Source organism: Ranitomeya variabilis, chromosome 2 (genome assembly GCF_051348905.1).
Source record: "Ranitomeya variabilis isolate aRanVar5 chromosome 2, aRanVar5.hap1, whole genome shotgun sequence".
NCBI lineage: Eukaryota > Metazoa > Chordata > Amphibia > Anura > Dendrobatidae > Ranitomeya > Ranitomeya variabilis.
This window is the reverse complement of record NC_135233.1, coordinates 171,676,829-171,703,047: the sequence shown is the minus strand read 5'-3', so window position 1 is coordinate 171,703,047 and position 26,219 is coordinate 171,676,829. Positions and strand designations below refer to the sequence as shown.

At 47.4% G+C, this 26,219-nt stretch overlaps 1 protein-coding gene across 4 annotated transcripts in view; it reads right to left on the bottom strand.

The window, feature by feature from the left end:
- The window catches only part of LOC143804772 (saccharopine dehydrogenase-like oxidoreductase), a 193,010-nt gene that overhangs the window by 154,123 nt on the left and 12,668 nt on the right, over window positions 1-26,219 (bottom strand). For all 4 annotated transcript variants that reach the window (XM_077283172.1, XM_077283173.1, XM_077283175.1 and 1 more), the window contains exons 3-4: window positions 10,410-10,490; window positions 5,551-5,680 (exon numbers count right to left, since the gene is read on the bottom strand). In XM_077283172.1, the coding sequence (XP_077139287.1) occupies window positions 5,551-5,680; window positions 10,410-10,490 (211 nt within the window). The remainder of the gene's footprint in view (window positions 1-5,550; window positions 5,681-10,409; window positions 10,491-26,219) is intronic.

Genomic DNA, 26,219 nt, shown 5'->3' with positions numbered 1-26,219 from the left:
AAAATTACAAATTTCCTGGAATTTAGCAGCATTTTCCAGCCAGAGTTCAGTTGTGGGATGGGGGAGGAATTCTTCCCGCAGAACTTCACATAAAGCACGGCAGGTGTCTCCAACAATCCCAGAAAGGGTGGACACTCCAATCCGGAATTGGAGAATGTCCAATGTAGAAAATGTAGAGATCCTAAGGTCTCTCCGGTACCCAGGAATCTGTGGAACAGTCCTTGTCCTGGTGTGCATGGCTCCCCAGTACCTGTCCTGGTGTGCATGGTTCCCCAGTCCCCGTCCTGGTGTGCATGGTTCCCCAGTCCCCGTCCTGGTGTGCATGGCTCCCCAGTCCCCGTCCTGGTGTGCATGGCTCCCCAGTCCCCGTCCTGGTGTGCATGGTTCCCCAGTCCCCGTCCTGGTGTGCATGGTTCCCCAGTCCCCGTCCTGGTGTGCATGGTTCCCCAGTCCCCGTCCTGGTGTGCATGGTTCCCCAGTCCCCGTCCTGGTGTGCATGGTTCCCCAGTCCCTGTCCTGGTGTGCATGGTTCCCCAGTCCCTGTCCTGGTGTGCATGGTTCCCCAGTCCCCGTCCTGGTGTGCATGGTTCCCCAGTCCCCGTCCTGGTGTGCATGGCTCCCCAGTCCCCGTCCTGGTGTGCATGGCTCCCCAGTCCCCGTCCTGGTGTGCATGGTTCCCCAGTCCCCGTCCTGGTGTGCATGGTTCCCCAGTCCCTGTCCTGGTGTGCATAGCTCCCCAGTATCTGTCCTGGTGTGCATGGTTCCCCAGTTCCTGTCCTGTTGTGCATGGTTCCTCTGTCCCTGTCCTGGTGTGCATGGTTCCCCAGTCCCTGACCTAGTATGCAAGGCTCCTTATCACCTTATCCCTATGTATGATTCCTGTTAAAAAAAACCCAAACATCTTATTTACCTGCCTGCTCTCCCTCGGTGGCACTGCATCTTTTTCCGGCTTCCAGCAGCTCTTCCTTATGAGCGATCATGTGGCCCCGCTCATTAAGGTAATGAATATGCGAGCCACACATATTGGAGTGGAGAGGTGTGCATATTCATTACCTTACTGAGCGGGGCCACGTGATGGCTCGGCTGAAAGAGCTGCAGGCGCTGGCTGCCAGAATGAGATGCAGTACCAGTACTGAGGGCGCGCCGGTAAGGGAGTATGATGAGTGCTGGAAGCTGACGGTTGTGGCTGGCACTGTGCGCTATTACAGCAGCGGCACAGGCTTTAGCCACAGCCGTCAGCTCTGGCCTCTGTGACCTGCAGCTCCGCCGCTCCCCTCCCCCACCGGCTTTCTGGGACCGTGACTCGTGTATAAGTCGAGGGGGGTGTTTTCAGCACAAAAAAAGGGTGCTGAAAAACTCTGCTTATACATGAGTATATATGGTACTTCCGGCTCATGTACCAGAACTACGTTTGCCAGCGCATGCACACTTCTGTTTTACGGCTTTGCCCGCAATTGGTAAAAAGCATTTTGTACAGATGCGAATCGCAATATTTCTGATCAGGCGCAATATGTCACATGGCGATGTGAATCGTTATCCATGTCAGGAGGATGGAGAGCAGAAGTCGGGGGGAGGAATGCAGAGGCCCGAAACCATGTCCATCAGACCAGACTGAGAAGATTACCATACAGCGCGGGAGAAATTAAAAAAAGGTTTTCAGGAGTATACAAGGGGAGTCAGGGGGTTCTATAAGGATTTAGGTAATTAATAGCAAACGTTGAATAAGGTGATATTTTTAGCTGCTATTTCACAAAACTGGTGACAGGTTCCTTTTAATATCACATTAGAAATTAGAGATACCGTATATATTCGAGTATAAGCCAACCCGAGTATTAACCGAGGCACCTAATTTTGCCACGGAAAACTGGGTAAGCTTATTGACTCGAATATAAGCCGTTTATGCATTGTCCCCTCATCCCGTCCTGCTTTGCGTGGCTCCCCCATCGCTATCCTTCTTTGCGTGGCTCCCCGGTGCTGTCCTGCTATGCGTGGCTTCCCCCTTTGCTGTCCTGGTATGCATGGCTCACCCCCCATCCTGTCCTGGTATGCATGGCTTACCCCCGTCCTGTCCTGGTATGCATGGCTCACCCCCCATCCTGTCCTGGTATGCATGGCTTCCCCCGTCCTGTCCTGGTATGCATGGCTCACCCCCCATCCTGTCCTGGTATGCATGGCTTCCCCCGTTGCTGTCCTGCTATGCGTGGCTTACCTCATCCTGTCCTGGTATGCATGGCTCACCCCCCCATCCTGTCCTGCTATGCGTGGCTCACCCCCTGTCCTGTCCTGTCCTGGTATGCGTGGTTCCCCCCGTCCCAACATTGTATGCATGGCTCCCCCGATCCCATCGTTGTATGCATGGCTTCTCTGGTCCCATCATTGTATGCATGGCACCCCTGGTCCTGTCGTAGTATGCGTGGCTCCCCCCCTCCCGTCCCGGTATGCATGCTTCCTATTACAAAAAAAAACAAAAACATCATACTCATCCTCCTCCCCGGCACCTGCAGCTCTTCCTGTGCTGAGGGATCACGTGGTACCGCTCATTAAGGTAATGAATATGCACTCCACGCCTATGGGAGTGGAGACGAGTGCATATTCATTACCTTAATGATCCACAGGATCACTCAGCACAGGCAGAGCAACTGGAAGTCGGCACCAACGAGATGCTCCGAGGGCACGCCGGAGGATGACTATGATGTCTTCTGGAAGCCAGCGGCTGCAGCTGTCACTGTGCGCTATAAGGGTATGTGCACAGGTAGGTGGGATGTCTGCGGATTTCTCCGCACCAGTTTTTGTAAATCCGCAGGTAAACCGCACTGCGGATTACCTGCAGATTTACCGTGATTTTTATGTGGATTCCACCTGCGGTTTTACACCTGCAGATTCCTATTATGGAGCAGGTGTAAACAGCAGAGGAATCCGCACAAAGAATTGACATGCTGCGGAATAAACAACGCAGCGTTTGCACATTTTTTTCCGCAGCATGTGCACTGCGGATTTTGCATAGGTTTACATGGTATTGTAAACGCATGGGAAACTGCTGCGAATCCACAGCGTCAAAACTGCTGCGGATCCGCAGCAAAATCCGCAGCATGTGCACATAGCCTAAGAGAAATGAATATTCATTTCTCTTTAGCAGCTGCACAGTTACAGCCACAGCCGCCGGCTCCTGCCGCTGCTCCCCCTCCAGCTTTCTGGACAATGACTCGTGTATAAGCCAAGGGGGGCGTTTTCAGCACAAAAAAAATGTGCTGAAAAACTTGGCTTATACATGAGTATATATGGTAATTCATCACTTTAAGCCAAACAGTTATAATCAGTAAAAGGTTATTTACCGTATATACTCGAGTATAACCCGACCCGAGTATAAGCTGACCCCCCTAATTTTGCCACAAAAAACTGGGAAAACTTATTGACTCGAGTATAAGCCTAGGGTGGAAAATGCAGCAGCTACCGGTGAATTTCAAAAATAAAAATAGATGCTCCATACCGTTCATTATGGCCCCATAGCTGTGCCATATAGTGCTCTGCACCGTTCATTATTGCCCCATAGCTGTACCATAGAAAGCTATGCCATATAGTGCTCTGCACCATTCATTATTGCCCCATAGCTGTGCCATATAGTGCTCTGCACCGTTCATTATTGCCCCATAGCTGTGCCATATAGTGCTCTGCACCGTTCATTATTGCCCCATAGCTGTACCATAGAAAGCTATGCCATATAGTGTTCTGCACCGTTCATTATTGCCCCATAGCTGTGCCATATAGTGCTCTGCACCGTTCATTATTGCCCCATAGCTGTGCCATATAGTGCTCTGCACCGTTCATTATTGCCCCATAGATGTGCCATAGAAAGCTGTGCCATTGCTGCTGCTGCAATAAAAAAAGACATACTCACCTCTCTTGCTTGCAGCTCCTCAGCGTCCGGTCCCGGCGTCTCTCTGCACTGACTGATCAGGCAGAGGGCGGCGCACACACTATATGCGTCATCGCGCCCTCTGACCTGCACAGTCAGTGCGGAGAGACGCCGGGAAGATGGAGCGGCGCCCGGCGTGTGGAACGCGGACAGGTGAATATGTAATACTTACCTGCTCCCGGCGTCCCGCTCCTTCCCCCGGACAGCTGGTCTTCGGTGCCGCAGCCTCTTCCTCTATCAGCTGTCACCGTTACCGCTCATTAGAGAAATGAATATGCGGCTCCACCCCTATGGGAGTGGAGTCCATATTCATTTCTCTAATGAGCGGTCCCACGTGACCGCTGAACAGGGGAAGAGCTGCGGCACCCGGAGACCGTGGGACTGCAGGGACAGCGCCAGGAGCCCCGGAAGCAGGTAAGTATGCCTCAGCGCCCTCTCCCCCTCACCCGCCGACCCTGCCGCCGACTGTGACTCGAGTATAAGCCGAGAGGGGCACTTTCAGCCCAAAAATTTGGGCTGAAAATCTCAGCTTATACTCGAGTATATACGGTATTTATTTTAAATACTATTTGGGTTCATACTCATTTGCAAGAAAAACAGATGATTGCAATCCAATAAAAAAAAAAAAAAAATAGATTGCACTGACCAATGTTAATCTAGGATTCCCTGCTCACCTGCGACTTTCTCAGCTAAGATCGGGCTGAGAAAAAAAAAAATAGCACTATTCTCACTTGTCCTTATACCTCAGACGAGACTCACCAATGCAAGTCAATGGGTGTGGTATAAAAAAAAAAAAAAGAATGCCATCCGATTTTTACATACTCATGTCCCTGAAAACCTGAAATTTCATCTGCCGCGTACAGTAAAGGCACAGAGTGACAGACATATGTAATTAATACAGTGCGTGTGTAGCTTACTGTACATGTATTTTATTACTAAATAAATTATTTTCTGAAAAACAAGAGGGAAAAGGACAGAGGGAAAGCGGACAGCTAGGGCCTGATGTTCATAGCCTTATGCCTTAGTACTTCATGATAGTGATAAAATTATTCGATATGACAGGTGTGTGGAAAAAAAAAGAGGAAATTTAGCAAAAATTTTGAAACTTTACATTTTTATACCCTTAAATCAGAGAGCTATGTCACACAAAATAGTTAATAACATTTCTCACATGTCTTCTTTACAGCAATACAGTAATTTTTTTTCCCCCAAAACTAGTTTTGCATTACCATATTTTGAAAGGTATAATTTTTCCATATTTCGCCCAACAGAGTCATGTGAAGACTTTTTTTTTGCGGGACGAGCTTCCGTTTTTATTGGTACCATTTTCGGGCACATTAAATTTTTTTATCGCTTTCTATTCCGAATGTTGGGAGGCAGAATTAAACTTTTTTTGAAGAAGAATATTTCCTTTGGAAACTATGAGTAAATGACAGAATTACTACGTAAAAGCTAATGTTAAAAATCGCATTGCAATCTGATCGCATTTGCATGTTAATCAGATGTCATTCGGATGCTAGGTGATCAAAAAATCCCATTGTACTTGCAAGAAAATCGCATGACAGTCATCCCATTTTTCCTGGACGGATATCGGACAGTTTTTTTTTTTTTTTACGGTGATTGGTATCAACCCTTACCTTGCATGCTGTTCCTCGTAAATAGGACCCCTAGATCAGCAGGAATGGAGTCAAAGCCACTGCTGCCCACAACATATACCCCGCTGTCTGCAGCCTGACTGTCATACTTCATTTGCATTGATTCAAGAAACTGGGAAGAAAACCGTACAGTGTAATTATTACAAAGGAATATCACAATAGGACAAAAATGCCAAAAAGATAAGCAAATATCAAGAGAACAGGGCCATATGGATACAATGGCAAAACAGTATGTGATCTATATACACATGCACTGTACTTAGCTATGATTTATACCCATATATATTTTAACAATAATTTAAAAGTTTGCTTTGAATGCTGACAGATTGTATTACATAAAGGGAACCTGACAGGTCCCTATACCCTCCAATCCACCAGCATTAGACTGTTTGTTGCTAAATACCCTGCTTAACCTGCCCTTTACAGTGTTTAACACTTAGACCCATGTTTTAAAAAAAAAAAAAAGCTTCCTAAACTGCTTTCTTCACTTCTGGACATGCGCAGTGGACCTCTGAAGCCAGAAAGCTTACACCAAGCTTTAAAGGAGCAATGACTTGCGCAAAGAAATCCACGTACATGAGCGTGCTCTACAGGATGCTGGCAATGATGCCACAATGGCAGTGTCCACGGGGGAGTGATGACATGCTGTGCGGGGCGACTAGTCTTAGGAAACTAAAGCCACATCTACTAGTCAAAGGCCTAATTAGGATAGGAAACACACAGTTTATAAAGCCTTTTCTAAACGTGGGTCTAGGTGTTAAACGCTATGTGGGTTGTTCAGGCAGGGTATTTAGCAACAAATGCTAATGGGTTGGGATGGCATGGGGGGACAGGCCAAGTTCCCTTAAGGCTATGTGCACACGTTGCGGATTCCATTTTGGATTTTTCGGAGCTGATTCTGCAGAATCTGCAGGTAAAACGTCCTGCGTTTTACCTGCAGCTTATCTGCGTTTTTTACACCTGCGGATTTCAATTATGGAACAGGTGTAAAACGCAGCGGAATCCGCATAAAGAATTGACATGCTGCGGAAAATAAACCGCTGCGTTTCTGCGCGGAATTTTCCGCAGCATGTGCACAGCAGATTTGGTTTTTCATACGTTTACCTGGTGCTGTACAACGCATGGAAAACTGCTGCGGATACGCAGCGTAAAATCCGCAACGTGTGCACATACTGTTAAAGAGAACCCGTCAGTCGATCCATGCAGGCCAAATTGCGTGCTGCATGAATCAGAACCTGGCTGCACAATTGCATCCTGGTATGTTTTAATCTGAAACGCTTTTGTGTTTCACAAGAAACACAGTTTGACCATCTGGCCGAAGCATAAGACAAGCCACAAGGCGTCCGCTATGGTACTCGGCGGTGATTGACAGGTCTCTCCCATGTTTGTACATAGTGAGAGATTTATCATCTGGAGTCATCTGGTCTCTCCTACGGTCTCCAGTCGGCTCCTCAAACTAAGCACTGGAGCGCTTCAGAGTAAAACATATCAGGCTGTGATCGTGAAACCAGGCTCTGATTCATGCTCCGCGTACTTTGACCCGCATAAATAGACTGACAGGTTCCCTTTAAGGCTAATTGAGACAAGTTGATATCAGGAACAAGCAATTAACACCTTGTGTAAATATGCCAGTAATAATGAGCAAAACATTAATACCGTTGACGGCAGCACTATGTCCAATGTAACCAAGGGATGTACTGCCGATAATATTAACAACTGTTCTGTATGCAAAGAATTCAGATCGGACTGCCTAAATTTACTGAGACAGGGACAGGTTTAATTACCAGTTCCCAGCTGGATGCAGACAGACCACAATGTTATGAAAGGGAGGTGGTAATAAAATACTGATTAAGATCCACTCGCCCACCTATCATTCATAGATGGGGGTGGATGCCTAGTATTCTACATGCACACAGATAAGGCTTTGCGTGGTGTTGTGCACCATGCTGGCTTATAGCCCATCGATGTGGTCTCGCTCACATCAGTGTAAAAATCGGACTAGTGATACTCCATTTTTTTAAATGTATTTATTTTTTTAAATCGGATCACTTGGATATCTTATTCAAGAGAGCATTGCCGATGCATGATTTTTTTAATGACAATCTGTCAGTGAAATAAATTGCAGCATGCTGCGATTTCTTTTGGAAATTGGATGCCACTCACCCATTCAAGTCAAAGGGTGCATGGAAAACATCAAACTGCACTCGGATGACATCCAAGTGCAGTCCAATTTACGCAGACTCACAGAATTGAAAAGATGTAGGAATTTTGTTCTCCATCTTCTCCTCAGTGTGCTCAGATTCTCTCATCTGAAAGAGTCGGATAACACTGTGTTGATACTCTGATCATACTCTGCTCAGAGTGTCATTTGCATAATCAACCCGATTCTCTCGTATGAGAAAATCTACGACCATCTGTCCTTACCCTAACCCCCATACATGCTGGCTGGCCAGAACCTTACAAGTGTGCCATACAAATTACTAACACCTCAATCCCAGCAACTGCACCAGGCTAGACTTGACATTGCTGCTGGTCCACCTGATCTAATAGTATGGTTGTGATCAACAGGCTGCTCTCCCACACGGTGCACACTAAGCAACCGTGTGAGAACTTGCATGCGAGTTCCTATAACCCACCTGTGGCTGCCCTTTTTATTTAAAGGGCTTTTCCACTTCTAGAAACGTGGACCCCAAACACTTCCTGGAAAGTAAAATAAATCTAGCCCTTCCCGGCTCCAGCACAGGCCTCCTAGCATTGCTTTGGTCACTCTTGGCTGCAGCATTGATAGCGCACATCACTGCAATACTTCAGTATATAATGCAAACCATGGGTTCCTATGACGTCCATCACTCCTTGAAGAAGCAACATGAAAGTCGGAATGTGGGGCGGAGGGACGGTGTGATTCCCATATCACATTTGGGCTAGTACTTCATATTTTTTTCTGATAATGTAACATCATTTCTCATGCTGTTTCTCCTCTACTCTGCATCTTAGATGCCATTTTTCTAATCTTTAATCCTTGTGCAATTTGTGTTTCTTTATCTTTCTGGATTGTCAATTTGACACCAATAAAATATTCTATTTTCACAACTATTTAATTTTTTATCACATATGGCAACTAAGCAAGGATCGTGGAATTATTTATATTAGTTTATGGGACTGTTGCTGGGCTTCACAGTAGTACCAAGATGGCAGCCATGGGGGCCTTTAGAGGGTCCTGACTGCCATGGTAACTACTGGTCTTATTCAGAGGGGGCAACAGCTTCATTAAAATCCTGCTGCCAGAGAGTGACAGAGGTATCTACACAGACTACAGCGATTGGAGAGAGTTCCTGCTGATAAGAGATGCTGACTGTGTAGCCCAGCTGGCATCTGCTTCATTTGGAGCAGTCTCAGATCCTGAGCCCCATCCACACTTTCAAACCCCAGCATGAATGTACGCTTAGGCTATGTGCCCACGTTGCGGATTTGCATCTGGAACCTTTTGTGCGGATTCTGCATCTCTTGGCAGAAAACACAGGTGCTGATTTGATGCGTTTTTTATGCGGATTTTTTGCGGATTTACTGCGGATTTTGTGCCGATTTCATGCGTTTTTACCCCTGCAGATTTCTATAATGGAATGCGTACAAAAACGCTGCAGATCTGCACAAATAAATGACTTTCTCCTTCTTTTAATCCGTAGCGTATTCCGTGCGGAATTTTCCGCACAGCATTTTTTTTTCATTGATTTACATTGTACTGTAAATCACTTGCGGATCTGCAGCGTTTCTGAGCGGAAAAAACGCTGCGGATCCGCAGTAAATCCGCAACGTGTGCACATAGCCTTACAGTAATTTGTGCTAAGGGGTTAATGATATATAGTAATATCACCTCTCTGTGGCTGACCACTGTTTTCTTAAAGAAAAAAGATCACCTCTTTAGATCTTCCATTTATTTAAGGATAGAACTATGCAAGTTGCCAGAATTCCAGCAAGTCGGTGTCAACATGCAGGTCTCTGCACCACTTTCACGGTACTGCATGTAGTATAGTGATCTTGTGAACTTTAATCTGCCTGTATGTCATTAAATATGGCCTGAGAGGCACTGTGCTCAGCTATCTCCAGCAGTTCCATAAAAAATGAATTAATATGGTAGTGCAGATGTCTACACAGCCTTTTTCCTCCAAGTATAGGTGTTATATGTTTATAGATGGTGTGAGGCAGTGATCGATGTTATATGCAAGGGTCGCTATGTGTCCCCCAGGATGCGTACAGAAGCATATTGAGGCCGCGGGAGTGCATTGTAGTCACAGACATACTGTAGCTGTGATTGCAATGCAAAATAAAAGTAAGTATTGGTCTTGGGCAAGCTATTTGTTCAAGGCAGATTTAAGAAAACCTGCCATGGGCTTTTATTTTTGAGGCAGACTACAGGATGGTAGTGGGGCAGTCCACTTCCTCCCGACCAGGTCTTCCATGTGGCCTAAGGCCACAGGTTCCTTGTAAGAACCCTGCAGCAGATGGTTGGGTGTGTCAGTTCTGGCTTGCAAGTGTGCAGAGCAGGAGGCTCTGCAGAGTTCAACCTGTGTGAAGCAACACAGAGCCAAGTGCAGTTGCCCATGGCAACCGGTCCCGAACTCTCGTTTCCCGGCTGCGATCCGTTTGTTTGTGAGTACGCTGACCAATAAAAGAGTATTTATTTTGAACTTTCCAGGGTCACTGCCTGTCTGTCACACTGCACCAACCCCGCTGCACTACAATGGAAATAATCTTTAAACACAGAAAATAAAGAATTATGTAAATAATGTAATAACTATAAGCACATAAACCATTATTTGTGTATTAAGTGAACGAAAACTTACTTTGGGTTCTCCACTGATATCAAGAAAGTGAGCTCCATTTTCAATGCAGGCCTTCACCACAGCTTCCCCATAAAATCTGTACTAATAAACATACAAGGAACATTCAGAAGACAAGTCCATCATTGTGAAGAAGGTTTAACTAGAAAGTGTAAGCAGAAATTATTCAGAAATGCTAATATACATCGTAATGTGAGCCCTTTATAACATAAAAGATTGTGCAACTAGCAAAAGCAATGCTGACCAATGTAACTAGATCAGGGGGCTTTGCGCCATCTCTAAGGCAGTGATGTGAAGGGTCATTCTGTATAGAGCTGCCAGCACCCCTCACCTACACTAACTGCATGCTTGCAGTCCAGGTGAATGGTGTGGACGGAGGCGTCTCAAGGAAAAGTGTTTCACAATCAGAAAAGGCTTCATCATTATAGACTAATATCTGCACCATGGACTTCCAATAAGTGGGAGAACTTTGCCCTGCAGCATTATGTCTAATCAACTGATAAGAATTACATAACTCCACAAATATGAGGCAGGTTTATCATTTATATAGTGGGTAAGAGCCAATTGGTACTTACAATATGCTGAGTAGGAGTCTGCCCTTAGACTTCTTCTGATAATGGCTTATTTAGAGCAGTGAAACGTGTTGTCTGAGTTAGGCTACGTTCACATTAGCGTTAAGCTAATGTGCGTCGGGTTTGCGTCGGCGACGCAGCGGCGACGCATGCGTCATGCGCCCCCTATACTTAACATGGGGGACGCATGCGTTTTTTTTTGTTGCGTTGTGCCACACATGCGTCTTTTTTGCCGCAAGCGTCGGACCAAAAAAACGCAGCAAGTTGCATTTTTCTTGCGTCCGATTTTCGGCAAAAAACGACGCATGCGTCGCAAAAACGCAGCGTTTTTGCGTGCGTTTTGCCGCGTTTTGGCGTGCGTTGTGCGTTGCGTCGCCGACGCAGCGGCGCACAACGCTAGTGTGAACTTAGCCTAAAGATTGCACAGCACACTGACCAATGTAACGCAATAGGGCTGGTGAGATGACAGTTTTTTCACACGGACCAAGTGTCCGTGTAGAGTTAAAAATAAAATGTATTTTTTTCAAATCCCACACAAAACATCCATGTAGCATCTCTTTACGGTAAGGAGGGAGAAAGGGGAAAGGAGGAGAGGGTAGGTGAAGCTCATCGCGTTGACGACTTCAGTTCTCTGCAGGAGTTCATCCGGTGGGTGCCATATCCGCTGGTGATAGCAGCCATAGTGAAGAGGAAAACGTAGGAAATGTCATCGGCACATTCCAGCCAGGTAATAAAACAACTTATTTTATTTAGACAGTTTTCAGTTTAAAGACCTCGAAGCCTGACAGGTTTGTGGTGTTCAGCGATACCCTTACTTATAAGACACCAGAAATGCATCAGGCTTCGAGGTCTTTTTAAAACTTTCTAAAATAAGTTGTTTTATTACCTGGCTGGAAGGTGCTGATGAAATTTACTCCTTCCTCATTTCATTATGGGTTAAATTATTATCTTAAGGATCGGTATTGATCATGTACATTTTTTAAAACAGATCACACACGGATGACAATAAAGATGACAAATCGACCAAGTTGTCTGGATCAAACTCTGAAGATTTTTCACAGCATTGGAGAATACACTTACACTCGAGAACACATACCTTTCTACTTGCTAATCATGGTACAACTGAAAGCAGATTTTACATATTCACTCTAATTAGGTTGCAAGTGCCCAGGAAGCAGAGCTCTGACTGCTGTCACTGCAGCTGTCCCCAACAGCTTACCACTAGTCTTAATTCAGGAGCCAGTGCTTTCCACTGTCACCGTGCCCACTTCTGAAATCCTGTGCATGCACTGTTCATATCCAGCCCAAACATGGGGTTTCGGAGGCAGGCATGTCCACACCAGACAGTGCTGCCCTGCTTCCGTGTCGACAGCCAGGCCACATGTTTAGCTGTAGAAGCCCCACTGGGCACTTGTGACCTGAAAATTAAATGTCTGTTTTCTCGGCAAAAGTACTTTGAACAGCAACTAGAATGGCATGTTCCCTTATGCTTGTCATTAGTTTGGATAGGGTTAAATCTGCTGATCAGCTCCCTAGTCATGTCTACCACATAACAGGGCTGGGTAGCCCACTGCCAATTTTTGTAGTCCGTTTGATTTTTATTACCAAGGAATTTCATAGACATCAATAGTACCATCCCAGAAGTCCCCCATTTAGGATCAAATACGAGAGATGGGTGATTTTCTTCTTAAATCAGTTTTTTTCTTTCTCCTATTTTCCCTTCACCCAGGCTGTAGATCTATATATATATAATTGTCTAAGGGGTACGTCCGTCTGTTTGTCTGTAACTTCCGTCTGTCTGTCGCGGAAATCCTGGGTCGCTGATTGGTCGTGATATTGGGGCGGAATTTAAACACCGCTTCACTTTTTACTATTGGTGCTGCCTATGCAGCGTCAATAGTAAAAACATATAATGTTAAAAATAATTTAAAAAAACAAACCAAATCATTATATTCTCACCTCCCGGCGCCTTTCCCGCTCCTCGCGAATCTCCGGTCCCAAGAATGCATTGCGGCAATGACTCGAGATCAAGTAGCGGTCTCGCGAGATGATGACGTAGCGGTCTCGCGAGACCGCTACATCATCACGAGTTATTGCCGCAAGGCATTACTGGGAATGGAGTGTCGCCTGGAGCATCACTAAAGGCCTGGGCTGGATCCGGGGGCCGCGAGTATATAACTATTTTTTATTTTAATTGTTTTTTTAATAGGGATATGGTGCCCACATTGCTATATACTACGTGGGCTGTGTTATATACTGCGTGGCCTGTGTTATATACTGCGTGGCCTGTGTTATATACTACATCGCTGTGCTATATACTACGTCGCTGTGCTATATACTACGTCGCTGTGCTATATAGTACGTGGGGTGTGTTTATATACTACGTGGGCTGTGCAATATACTACGTGGGCTGTGTTATATACTACGTGGGCTGTGTTATATACTACGTGGGCTGTGTTATATACTACGTGGGCTGTGTTATACACTACGTCGCTATGCAATATACTACGTGGCTTTGCTATATACTATGTGGCTGTGCTATATACTGCGTGGGCTGTGTTATATACTGCTTTGGCTGTGTTATATACTGCGTGGGCTGTGTTATATACTGTGTGGGCTGTGTTATATACTGCGTGGGCTGTTATATACTACATCGCTGTGCTATATACTACGTAGCCTTTGCTATATACTACGTGGCTGTGCTATATACTACGTGGCTGTGCTATATACTACGTCGCTGTGCTATATACTACGTGGGGTGTGTTTATATACTACGTGGCTGTGCAATATACTGCGTGGGCTGTGTTATATACTATGTGGGCTGTGTTATACACTACGTCACTATGCAATATACTACGTGGCTGTGCTATATACTACGTGGGCTCTGTTATATACTGCGTGGGCTGTGTTATATACTGCGTGGGCTGTGTTATATACTGTGTGGGCTGTTATATACTGCGTGGGCTGTTATATACTACATCGCTGTGCTATATACTACGTAGCCTTTGCTATATACTACGTGGCTGTGCTATATACTACGTGGCTGTGCTATATACTACGTCGCTGTGCTATATACTACGTGGGGTGTGTTTATATACTACGTGGCTGTGCAATATACTGCGTGGGCTGTGTTATATACTATGTGGGCTGTGTTATACACTACGTCGCTATGCAATATACTACGTGGCTGTGCTATATACTACGTGGGCTCTGTTATATACTGCGTGGGCTGTGTTATATACTGCGTGGGCTGTGTTATATACTGCGTGGGCTGTGTTATATACTGCGTGGGCTGTTATATACTACGTCGCTGTGCTATATACTACGTAGCCTTTGCTATATACTACGTGGCTGTGCTATATACTACGTGGCTGTGCTATATACTACGTCGCTGTGCTATATACTACGTGGGGTGTGTTATATACTGCGTGGCCTGTGTTATATACTGCGTGGCCTGTGTTATATACTACATCGGTGTGCTATATACTACGTCGCTGTGCTATATACTACGTCGCTGTGCTATATACTACGTAGCCTTTGCTATATACTATGTGGCTGTGCTATATACTATGTGGCTGTGCTATACACTGAATGGGTTGTGCTATATACTACGTAAGCTGAGCTATATACTACGTTGCTGTGCTATATACTACATAAGCTGTGCTATATACTACGTGGCTGTGCTATATACTACGTGGGCTGTGTTATATGCTACGTGGGCTGTGAGACTCTTTCGCCCGGGGCCCTCAAAAACTTGGAGCTGGCCCTGGCTTCCCTGTTCGTGGCCGGCCAGGCGCGACTAATCAATCAGCGAGAGACGCAGTCCGGCTGCGAATTGGCGTGGGATTTGAACCACACTTCGCTAATTGGTCGTGCCCTGCCGGCCGAATCCTGTGTATTCATTGCATTATTCTGAAATCTTCATAAATAAACTACATGTGCAGCGCCCCAGAGTCCTGGTCGTTGCAGTACTGATGCTCCGCCGCTAAGGGGGGCTATGGTACGTCTGATGGCACTGAAGGAGTTCTTCTGACCAGGTATCACAGTCACCAATACACTTCACAGTCTGGCCTCTAGGGGGAGCTAAGGGTTCTATGTATTAGGCCACTCCTCACAATCTGGTAAAACTGGGGGTTAGGCAGAAAGTTAGACAGAAGCTGACTGGGAATCGAACAGGCAACATCCTGTGGCAGAGGGTGTTGCGGGGAGAGACTCAGGGGGGTCCCTGTCAGGGGTGGGATCCTGACAGAGGCCTTGCGAACAGAGAGAACGTTACGGGACCGCGCCTGCACGAGATAGCGGCGGTACCCCAAGAAAGGACAAGAAGCGAGGTTCATTGTGCTGAGTGAGAAACGAGATCAACGCAACAAGGAGAAATACCAGTAGGAGTCGTGCTGTAAGACGAGGCAACATCCTACTGAGGCGCGTAGCCGGTGGCCGGAACGCCGAGGAAGTACTAGGCTCCAAGCAATACTTCAAACCTACGGCAGGACAGTCAGCTATAGGCGGGCTGTCTCACACAAATCACCTACGAAGACACAGGGGGCAACAATAGGAGAGGGGCGACGCTAGGGTCCCGGAAGAACTCCGAGCCTACCCGTCATACGGGTGCGTCCTAGCCATATCATCTGGGGGACGAAGAAGAACATCATAATCGAGTTGTGAGGTAACTTCAGAAACAGACACAACAGTTGTGGGGACTATCCCGTAAGCACAGCAGGGGAGGACCACAACACACAAGCGCTAGAAGGTAGGCACAGATTTCCATCTGCAAAGGGAACTCTGGAGGTGCCATCGGACCGGCCGGACTTGCGCAGCCCGGTTAACCGTATTCCGGACTGAGGATCCTGAAGCCTTCAGTAAAGAGGTAAAGAGACTGCAACCTGGTGTCCTCGTTATTTACTGCGACCTGCACTGCACCGCACCACCACAACATCACCATACCTCCACCTTCATTGTACGCCCCTCAGCAGGGTCACGGACCGGGTCTAGCCACCGTGACAACCCCAGAACAGAGACTCAGAGGCCCGGTACCGGGTACCCCTCGGCCCTGCGGCAGTGGGGGCGCTACAACTTGGCGGCACGAACAGGATCTACTTAAGCCTGAAGAATCGGGTCATGTGTGCCTTGGAACTGTGATTTATTGTACTTGGACTGTGACTTATTGCAAAGACTGTGGATTACCATTTGCCGCCAAAAACCGCCGCCATTACAGCGCTGAGGAGAGCGCAGGAGAAGGATAGGGGCGTGGAGTAGGCGTGGACCAGCTGAAGAGCGCGAAAGACAATGGCCGCCCAGTCTAAATATTTCTGCACCGTGAGGACGTGTCCGTCAGCAGCCGAGATCCGCCTCCTGATTCTCAATGGTGGGCGGAGACAGAGAAAACGAAACCGCCCACGAAGGAGAGAGCGGGAAAAGGACCAGGAAGCGACCCATGCGGAGGACGCCATGACGAGTCGCTCAGACCAGGAATGCGGGGTTGAGGCCGAAGGCTCCTCCAGCCACCCGGATGAGCCCAGCAGCCAGCTCTCCGCGATAGGGACCGGCCTCCTGCAAATGGAGATGGAGGGCCTGATCGAACAACTCCTCCAGCTGCGGACGGAGACGCCAGCGGAGGACCTTCTAACGTCGAAGCTTGCGTTGCTGCCGGAACCCCAGCCGACGCTCCCACTGATCATACCGCCAGCGGGGCCGACTGAGAAGGAGGGGCACGCACCGACTGGTGAGTCCGCCGACCCTGTCCCACTAGCTGAGGGTCTGTTGATAGGCCCCGTCGCTGCACCCCCTCTCCCTGGGACCCATAGACTCCAGCGCTTGTTACCGTGGGAGGAGACAACGGGTATGGAACATGTTTTGAAAGCCCCGATTTCACCAACTACCCCGCTGAGTGAGGTCCATGCAGAGTGTATAGTGTGCCGCTGGGTGAACCCAGGGCCCGACGTTATGGGATTCCCCGGGGTGAAGACACAGGAAGGGGAGATGGTGCAGTCCCTGAGCTGGGAGGAATACCAGGCCCAGCTGGAACAGCAGTGGGAGGAGAAGGAAAAGGTGTACCAGGCCGGGCTAGAGGCCTACCACCAAAGGGACTTGGCGGTCAAGGACCGGGCCCGCAAGGACCCCATCGCTTACCAGGCCCCGCGCAGGCAGGGCACCGTCGTCGCCTTCAAGCTCCGCGGAGGCTGGGGCTTTATAAAAGAGCCGGGCCTGTACGCCGAAGTTTTTGTCAACCGGAGGGATGTGGAGTCTCATCTCAGGGAAGGCCATCCAGACCGGGATCTCTACCCGGGGGACGACGTCGCTTACACCCGGCACTTTGGGGAGAAGGGGTGGTTCGCCCTGAATGTTCATAAGAAGCGAAGCCCCGTGACACCTGTTATGACCCCAATGGCAGAGGGTCTCAAAAGTACATACCAAGTCTGCAAACATAAAAAACCAGCTCATAGGGCAGTGGTAACTGGGCTAACCGTATATCTAATCCTAGCACCACAAATAGCAGCAGCCGGGGAACGTGCCTACGTTGGTTCTAGATGTCTCGCGCCAGCCGGAGAACTAACTAACCCTAGAAGAGAAAAGATAGACCTTTCTTGCCTCCAGAGAAAAGACCCCAAAAGTTGGATACAAGCCCCCCACAAATAATAACGGTGAGGTAAGGAGAAAAGACAAACGTAAGAATGAACTAGATATTTAGCAAAGAGAGGCCCACTGACTAATAGCAGAATATAGTAAGATGACTTATACGGTCAGCAAAAACCCTATCAAAATTTCCACGCTGGATATTCAAGAACCCCCGAACCGTCTAACGGCCCGGGGGGAGAACACCAGCCCCCTAGAGCTTCCAGCAGAATCAGGAATCACATTTAGTACAAGCTGGACAAAAATAATAGCAATGCAAATAACCAAAAAACAAGGAAGCAAGACTTAGCTTAATTTTGCAAGATCCAGGACCAGCAGACAGGAGCAAACAGAAAGGATCTGATTACAACGATGCCAGGCACTGGACTGAGAATCCAAGAAGTTTATATAGCAACACCCCTGGACTAACGACCCAGGTGGGTGCCAAACTGAGGAAGACAATCCCAGAGTCATATCACTAGTGACCACAAGAGGGAGCCAAAAAAGTCTAATTCACAACAGTACCCCCCCTTTAAGGAGGGGTCACCGAACCCTCACCAAGACCACCAGGGCGATCAGGATGAGCAGCGTGAAAGGCACGAACTAAGTCGGCCACATGCACATCAGAGGCAACCACCCAGGAATTATCCTCCTGACCATAGCCCTTCCACTTGACCAGATACTGAAGCCTCCGCCTGGAGAGACGAGAATCCAAGATCTTCTCCACCACGTACTCCAACTCGCCCTCAACCAACACCGGAGCAGGAGGCTCAACAGAAGGAACCACAGGTACCACGTACCGCCGCAACAAAGACCTATGGAACACGTTGTGAATGGCAAACGACACCGGAAGATCCAAGCGAAAGGACACAGGATTAAGGATTTCCAATATCTTGTAAGGACCGATGAAGCGAGGCTTAAATTTAGGAGAGGAGACCTTCATAGGAACAAATCGAGAAGATAGCCATACCAAATCCCCAACACGAAGTCGGGGACCCACACCGCAGCGGCGGTTGGCAAAACGCTGAGCCTTCTCCTGTGACAACTTCAAGTTGTCCACCACATGATTCCAGATCTGCTGCAACCTATCCACCACGGAATCTACCCCAGGACAGTCAGAAGGCTCCACATGTCCTGAGGAAAAACGGGGATGGAAACCAGAGTTGCAAAAAAAAAGGCGAAACCAAAGTAGCGGAACTAGCCCGATTATTAAGGGCAAACTCAGCCAACGGCAAGAAGGTCACCCAATCATCCTGATCTGCAGAAACAAAACACCTCAAATAAGCCTCCAGAGTCTGATTAGTTCGCTCCGTTTGTCCATTAGTCTGAGGATGAAAGGCAGACGAAAACGACAAATCAATGCCCATTTTAGCACAAAAAGATCGCCAGAACCTGGAAACAAACTGGGATCCTCTGTCAGACACAATATTCTCAGGAATGCCGTGTAAACGAACCACATTCTGAAAGAACAAAGGAACCAGATCGGAAGAGGAAGGCAGCTTAGGCAAAGATACCAAATGGACCATCTTGGAAAAGCGATCACATACCACCCAGATGACAGACATGCCCTGAGACACCGGAAGATCTGAAATGAAATCCATGGAAATGTGTGTCCAAGGCCTCTTCGGGACAGGCAAGGGCAAGAGCAACCCGCTGGCACGAGAACAGCAAGGCTTAGCTCGAGCACAAGTCCCACAGGACTGCACAAATGACCGCACATCCCGTGACAAGGAAGGCCACCAAAAGGACCTAGCCACCAGATCTCTGGTGCCAAAAATTCCCGGATGCCCTGCCAACACCGAGGAATGAACCTCGGAAATGACTCTGCTGGTCCACTTATCAGGAACAAACAGTCTGTCAGGTGGACAAGAGTCAGGTCTACCAGCCTGAAATCTCTGCAACACACGTCGCAAATCAGGAGAAATGGCTGACAAGATAACTCCCTCTTTAAGAATACCAACTGGTTCTACGACTCCAGGAGAGTCAGGCACAAAGCTCCTTGAAAGAGCATCAGCCTTCACATTCTTTGAACCTGGTAAATACGAGACCACAAAGTCAAAACGGGAGAAAAACAATGACCAGCGGGCCTGTCTAGGATTCAGGCGTTTAGCAGACTCGAGATACATCAGATTTTTGTGATCAGTCAAGACCACCACACGATGTTTAGCACCCTCGAGCCAATGACGCCACTCCTCAAATGCCCACTTCATGGCCAACAACTCCCGATTGCCAACATCATAATTCCGCTCAGCAGGCGAAAACTTCCTAGAGAAAAAGGCACATGGTCTCATTACAGAGCAACCAGGGCCTCTCTGCGACAAAACGGCCCCTGCCCCAATCTCAGAAGCATCCACTTCAACCTGAAAGGGCAGTGAGACATCAGGCTGGCACAAAACAGGCGCCGAAGTAAACCGGCGCTTCAACTCTTGGAAAGCTTCCACGGCTGCAGGAGCCCAGTTAGCAACATCAGAACCTTTCTTGGTCATATCCGTCAAAGGTTTAACAACGCTAGAAAAATTAGCGATAAAACGACGGTAGAAGTTAGCAAAACCCAAGAACTTCTGAAGACTCTTAACTGACGTGGGCTGAGTCCAATCATGAATAGCTCGGACCTTGACTGGGTCCATCTCCACCGCAGAAGGGGAAAAAATAAAACCCAAAAAGGGAACCTTCTGTACTCCAAAGAGACACTTTGAGCCCTTAACAAACAAAGCATGCTCACGCAAAACCTGAAACACCATCCTGACCTGCTCTACATGCGAGTCCCAATCATCAGAAAAAAACAGAATATCATCCAGATAAACAATCATAAATTTATCCAGATACTTCCGGAAAATATCATGCATAAAGGACTGAAACACTGAAGGAGCATTAGAGAGCCCAAAAGGCATCACCAAGTACTCAAAATGACCTTCGGGCGTATTAAATGCAGTTTTCCATTCATCTCCTTGCTTAATGCGCACAAGGTTGTACGCACCACGAAGATCTATCTTGGTGAACCACTTGGCACCTTTAATCCGGGCAAACAAGTCCGACAACAGAGGCAAAGGATACTGAAATTTAACAGTGATTTTATTCAGAAGCCGATAGTCAATACAAGGTCTCAAAGATCCGTCCTTCTTGGCCACAAAAAAGAATCCCGCACCAAGAGGGGAAGAGGATGGACGGATATGCCCCTTCTCCAGAGACTCCTTGATATACGAACGCATTGCGGTATGCTCAGGTACAGACAGATTAAATAGTCTTCCCTTAGGAAATTTACTACCTGGAATCAAATCTATGGCGCAGTCACAGTCCCTATGAGGAGGCAGAGCACTGGACCTGGACTCGCTGAATACATCCTGATAATCAGACAAATACTCAGGAACTTCCGAAGGAGTAGAGGAAGCAATAGACACCGGCGGGGAATCACCATGAATTCCACGACAGCCCCAACTTGACACAGACATTGCCTTCCAATCCAAGACTGGATTATGGGTCTGTAACCATGGCAGACCCAAAACGACCAAATCATGCATTTTATGCAGAACAAGAAAACGAATCACCTCCCGATGTTCAGGAGTCATGCACATGGTTACCTGTGTCCAAAACTGCGGTTTGTTTTCCGCCAATGGCGTAGCATCAATACCTCTAAGAGGGATAGGATTTACCAAAGGCTCAAGAACAAAACCACAGCGCTTGGCAAATGACAGATCCATAAGACTCAGGGCAGCACCTGAATCCACAAACGCCATAACAGGGTAGGAAGACAATGAGCAAATTAAAGTTACAGACAAAATAAATTTAGGTTGCAAATTACCAATGGCGACAGGGCTAACAACCCTTGTTAGGCGTTTAGAGCATGCTGATATAACATGTGTAGAATCACCACAGTAAAAACACAACCCATTCTGTTGTCTATGATTTTTCCGTTCATTTCTAGTCTGAATTCTATCACATTGCATTAAATCAGGTGTTTGTTCAGACAACACCACCAGAGGATTAGCAGTTTTGCGCTCCCGCAAACGCCGGTCAATTTGAATAGCCAGCGCCATGGAATCATTCAGACTTGTAGGAATGGAGAAACCCACCATCACATTCTTAATGGCTTCAGAAAGGCCATTTCTGAAATTTGCGGCCAGAGCACACTCATTCCACTGAGTAAGCACGGACCATTTCCGAAATTTTTGGCAATACACTTCAGCTTCATCCTGGCCCTGAGAAATAGCCAGCAAGGCTTTTTCTGCCTGAATTTCAAGATTGGGTTCCTCGTAAAGCAATCCGAGCGCCAGAAAAAATGCATCAATATTTGCCAATGCCGGATCTCCTGGCGCTAGCGAGAAGGCCCAATCCTGAGGGTCGCCCCGTAAGAAAGAGATAACAATTTTAACTTGCTGAGCTGAGTCTCCAGATGAACGGGGTCTCAGAGATAGAAACAATTTACAATTATTCCTGAAATTCCTAAACTTGAATCGGTCTCCAGAGAACAATTCAGGAATAGGTATCCTAGGTTCAGACATTGGACTACTGGTAACAAAATCTTGTATGCCCTGCACACGAGCAGCAAGCTGATCCACACATGTAATCAAGGTCTGGACATTCATGTCTGCAGCAAGCACAAGCCACTCAGAGGTAAAGGGGAGGAACAAAGAGAGGAAAAAAAAAAAAAAACCTCAGAATTTCCTTTCTTATTATCCCACTTCTACAATGCATTAAACATTCAACTTTGGCCTGGCATACTGTTATGACCCCAATGGCAGAGGGTCTCGAAAGTACATACCAAGTCTGCAAACATAAAAAACCAGCTCATAGGGCAGTGGTAACTGGGCTAACCGTATATCTAATCCTAGCACCACAAATAGCAGCAGCCGGGGAACGTGCCTACGTTGGTTCTAGACGTCTCGCGCCAGCCGGAGAACTAACTAACCCTAGAAGGGAAAAGATAGACCTTTCTTGCCTCCAGAGAAAAGACCCCAAAAGTTGGATACAAGCCCCCCACAAATAATAACGGTGAGGTAAGGAGAAAAGACAAACGTAAGAATGAACTAGATATTTAGCAAAGAGAGGCCCACTGACTAATAGCAGAATATAGTAAGATGACTTATACGGTCAGCAAAAACCCTATCAAAATTTCCACGCTGGATATTCAAGAACCTGCGAACCGTATAACGGCCCGGGGGGAGAACACCAGCCCCCTAGAGCTTCCAGCAGAATCAGGAATCACATTTAATACAAGCTGGACAAAAATAATAGCAATGCAAATAACCAAAAAACAAGGAAGCAAGACTTAGCTTAATTTTGCAAGATCCAGGACCAGCAGACAGGAGCAAACAGAAAGGATCTGATTACAACGATGCCAGGCACTGGACTGAGAATCCAAGAAGTTTATATAGCAACACCCCTGGACTAACGACCCAGGTGGGTGCCAAACTGAGGAAGACAATCCCAGAGTCATATCACTAGTGACCACAAGAGGGAGCCAAAAAAGTCTAATTCACAACAGACACCCCCGACTAAGGTGCCGGTGAAGCTGTTTCCCGTAGCGAAGGTGCCCCCTTGTGGTCAGCCCGCAATCATCACCAAGAACACCGTGGCCACTCCAACGTGCACCATTATCAAAACTACGACCTGCAGCATCGTCACCTCAACCACCGTTGTGGCTGGGGAGGCGCCTCCTCAGGTAGTCGGTGCCTCTGCTGCCCCAGGGCTGAAGACAGTGGGTACGCAGACACCCAGATGGGATAACACTCCCCCTTACGCAGTACCAGGCGGCGGGCAATATCCAGTGGGGTTGCCTCCGCCGGTGCTACCTCCTGAGTGGTTCAAGTAAATGTTCTAATCTACTGAACATGTAAATAGTTAACTGTTTGTCCTTCTGATGTTTTGCTGCTTTAAACCCGGCTAGGGTTAACTCTTAAAGGGATCCCTTTGTTTACCCGGGATCCCTTCTTCTGCTTTTTGTTTTTGTTTTATCATTGTTGAAAGAACTGCTGGATCATGAACACTGCATGATTACAAACTCATTGTAAATAGTTTGCACCTTCTTAAAGGTGCTCTCTACTGGTTTTATAAACGAAAGGACTCTTTGCGAAGAAACTGTTCCTGGAAGCAGTACCGGAGTCCTTGCTGCGTACAGACTTGCAGCTTGAGAAGTTGCACTACCTCATAGAGACTTGGTTCCTTCTTAAAGGGAACGTTCATCCATAGCACTTAAAGTATAATGATGCCTTAAAGAGAAATAATGATAATGCTTACATGTGAAGTTATATGTAGTCAGACAGTTGATTGTAAGGAATGTTTAATGATGTGTCAGAAAATGAGGACAGGAAGTGAACCCAGATGGGGTTAATCGGTGAGTCCTCCTAGGAGCCATACAGAGATGGCTCGGTGATCCTGAATTGAGAGATGGAAGATAAGTTCTATACTGTGTATAGTAGCAGAAAGGCAGTAGGCCTGGGCTGAAAGGGGCGGTCCTGCAACAGAACGAGAGGCAGTAGGCCTGGGGCAGATAGACAGGCGGTCCTGCAGATGTAAAGGTGGAAAATGAAGAAAAAGTTGATTAGCCTTATAATGTTTTATAAGAAGGTCTTTAGTGGATTCAGCGTGTACATCCTTAAAGGCAATGTTAAATTATTGTTCAGAAATTGCACTAAGTAGAATACCCGGTTGGGTAAGAAAAGTTATTTATAGTATGTTATTTAAAGTATTTAACCAGGTTTGTAACGTTCAAGTGTCCTCTGTTGTGAATTTGCTTTTTGCTCCCTCTAGTGGTTACTAGTTTTTTGACTCTGGTTTTTCTGTCATACCTTTTATTCGCACCTGGGTCGTTAGTTAGGGGTGTTGCTATATAAGCTCCCTGGACCTTCAGTTCAATGCCTGGCAACGTAGTTATCAGAGCTAGTCTGCTGTGCTCTTGTCTACTGATCCTGGTTCCAGTTATATCAGCTAAGTCTGCCTTTTGCTTTTTGCTATTTGTTTTGGTTTTGTATTTTTGTCCAGCTTGTTCCAAATCTATATCCTGACCTTTGCTGGAAGCTCTAGGGGGCTGGTGTTCTCCCCCCGGACCGTTAGACGGTTCGGGGGTTCTTGAATTTCCAGTGTGGATTTTGATAGGGTTTTTGTTGACCATATAAGTTACCTTTCTTAATTCTGCTATCAGTAAGCGGGCCTCTCTGTGCTAAACCTGGTTCATTTCTGTGTTTGTCATTTCCTCTTACCTCACCGTCATTATTTGTGGGGGGCTTCTATCCAGCTTTGGGGTCCCCTTCTCTGGAGGCAAGAAAGGTCTTTGTTTTCCTCTACTAGGGGTAGCTAGATTCTCCGGCTGGCGCGTGTCATCTAGAATCAACGTAGGAATGATCCCCGGCTACTTCTAGTGTTGGCGTTAGGAGTAGATATATGGTCAACCCAGCTACCACTGCCCTATGAGCTGGATTTTTGTATTCTGCAGACTTCCACGTTCCTCTGAGACCCTCGCCATTGGGGTCATAACAGTCCTCACCTCCCATATAGGGAAGCTCTTTTACTACAATTTACTTATTGTTATTGCATTTCCAAAATTGTATGTCTTTTTGCTGACATGTATTGTTGTTTTCTTCCCAGTCCAGGAGTACTGGATTTAACCGGGGGGGAGTGCAGCGCCCCAGAGTCCTGGTCGTTGCAGTACTGATGCTCCGCCGCTAAGGGGGGCTATGGTACGTCTGATGGCACTGAAGGAGTTCTTCTGACCAGGTATCACAGTCAGCAATACACTTCACAGTCTGGCCTCTAGGGGGAGCTAAGGGTTCTATGTATTAGGCCACTCCTCACAATCTGGTAAAACTGGGGGTTAGGCAGAAAGTTAGACAGAAGCTGACTGGGAATCGAACAGGCAACATCCTGTGGCAGAGGGTGTTGCGGGGAGAGACTCAGGGGGGTCCCTGTCAGGGGTGGGATCCTGACAGAGGCCTAGCGAACAGAGAGAACGTTACGGGACCGCGCCTGCACGAGATAGCGGCGGTACCCCAAGAAAGGACAAGAAGCGAGGTTCATTGTGCTGAGTGAGAAACGAGATCAACGCAACAAGGAGAAATACCAGTAGGAGTCGTGCTGTAAGACGAGGCAACATCCTACTGAGGCGCGTAGCCGGTGGCCGGAACACCGAGGAAGTACTAGGCTCCAAGCAATACTTCAAACCTACGGCAGGACAGTCAGCTATAGGCGGGCTGTCTCACACAAATCACCTACGAAGACACAGGGGGCAACAATAGGAGAGGGGCGACGCTAGGGTCCCGGAAGAACTCCGAGCCTACCCGTCATACGGGTGCGTCCTAGCCATATCATCTGGGGGACGAAGAAGAACATCATAATCGAGTTGTGAGGGAACTTCAGAAACAGACACAACAGTTGTGGGGACTATCCCGTAAGCACAGCAGGGGAGGACCACAACACACAAGCGCTAGAAGGTAGGCACAGATTTCCATCTGCAAAGGGAACTCTGGAGGTGCCATCGGACCGGCCGGACTTGCGCAGCCCGGTTAACCGTATTCCGGACTGAGGATCCTGAAGCCTTCAGTAAAGAGGTAAAGAGACTGCAACCTGGTGTCCTCGTTATTTACTGTGACCTGCACTGCACCGCACCACCACAACATCACCATGCCTCCACCTTCAT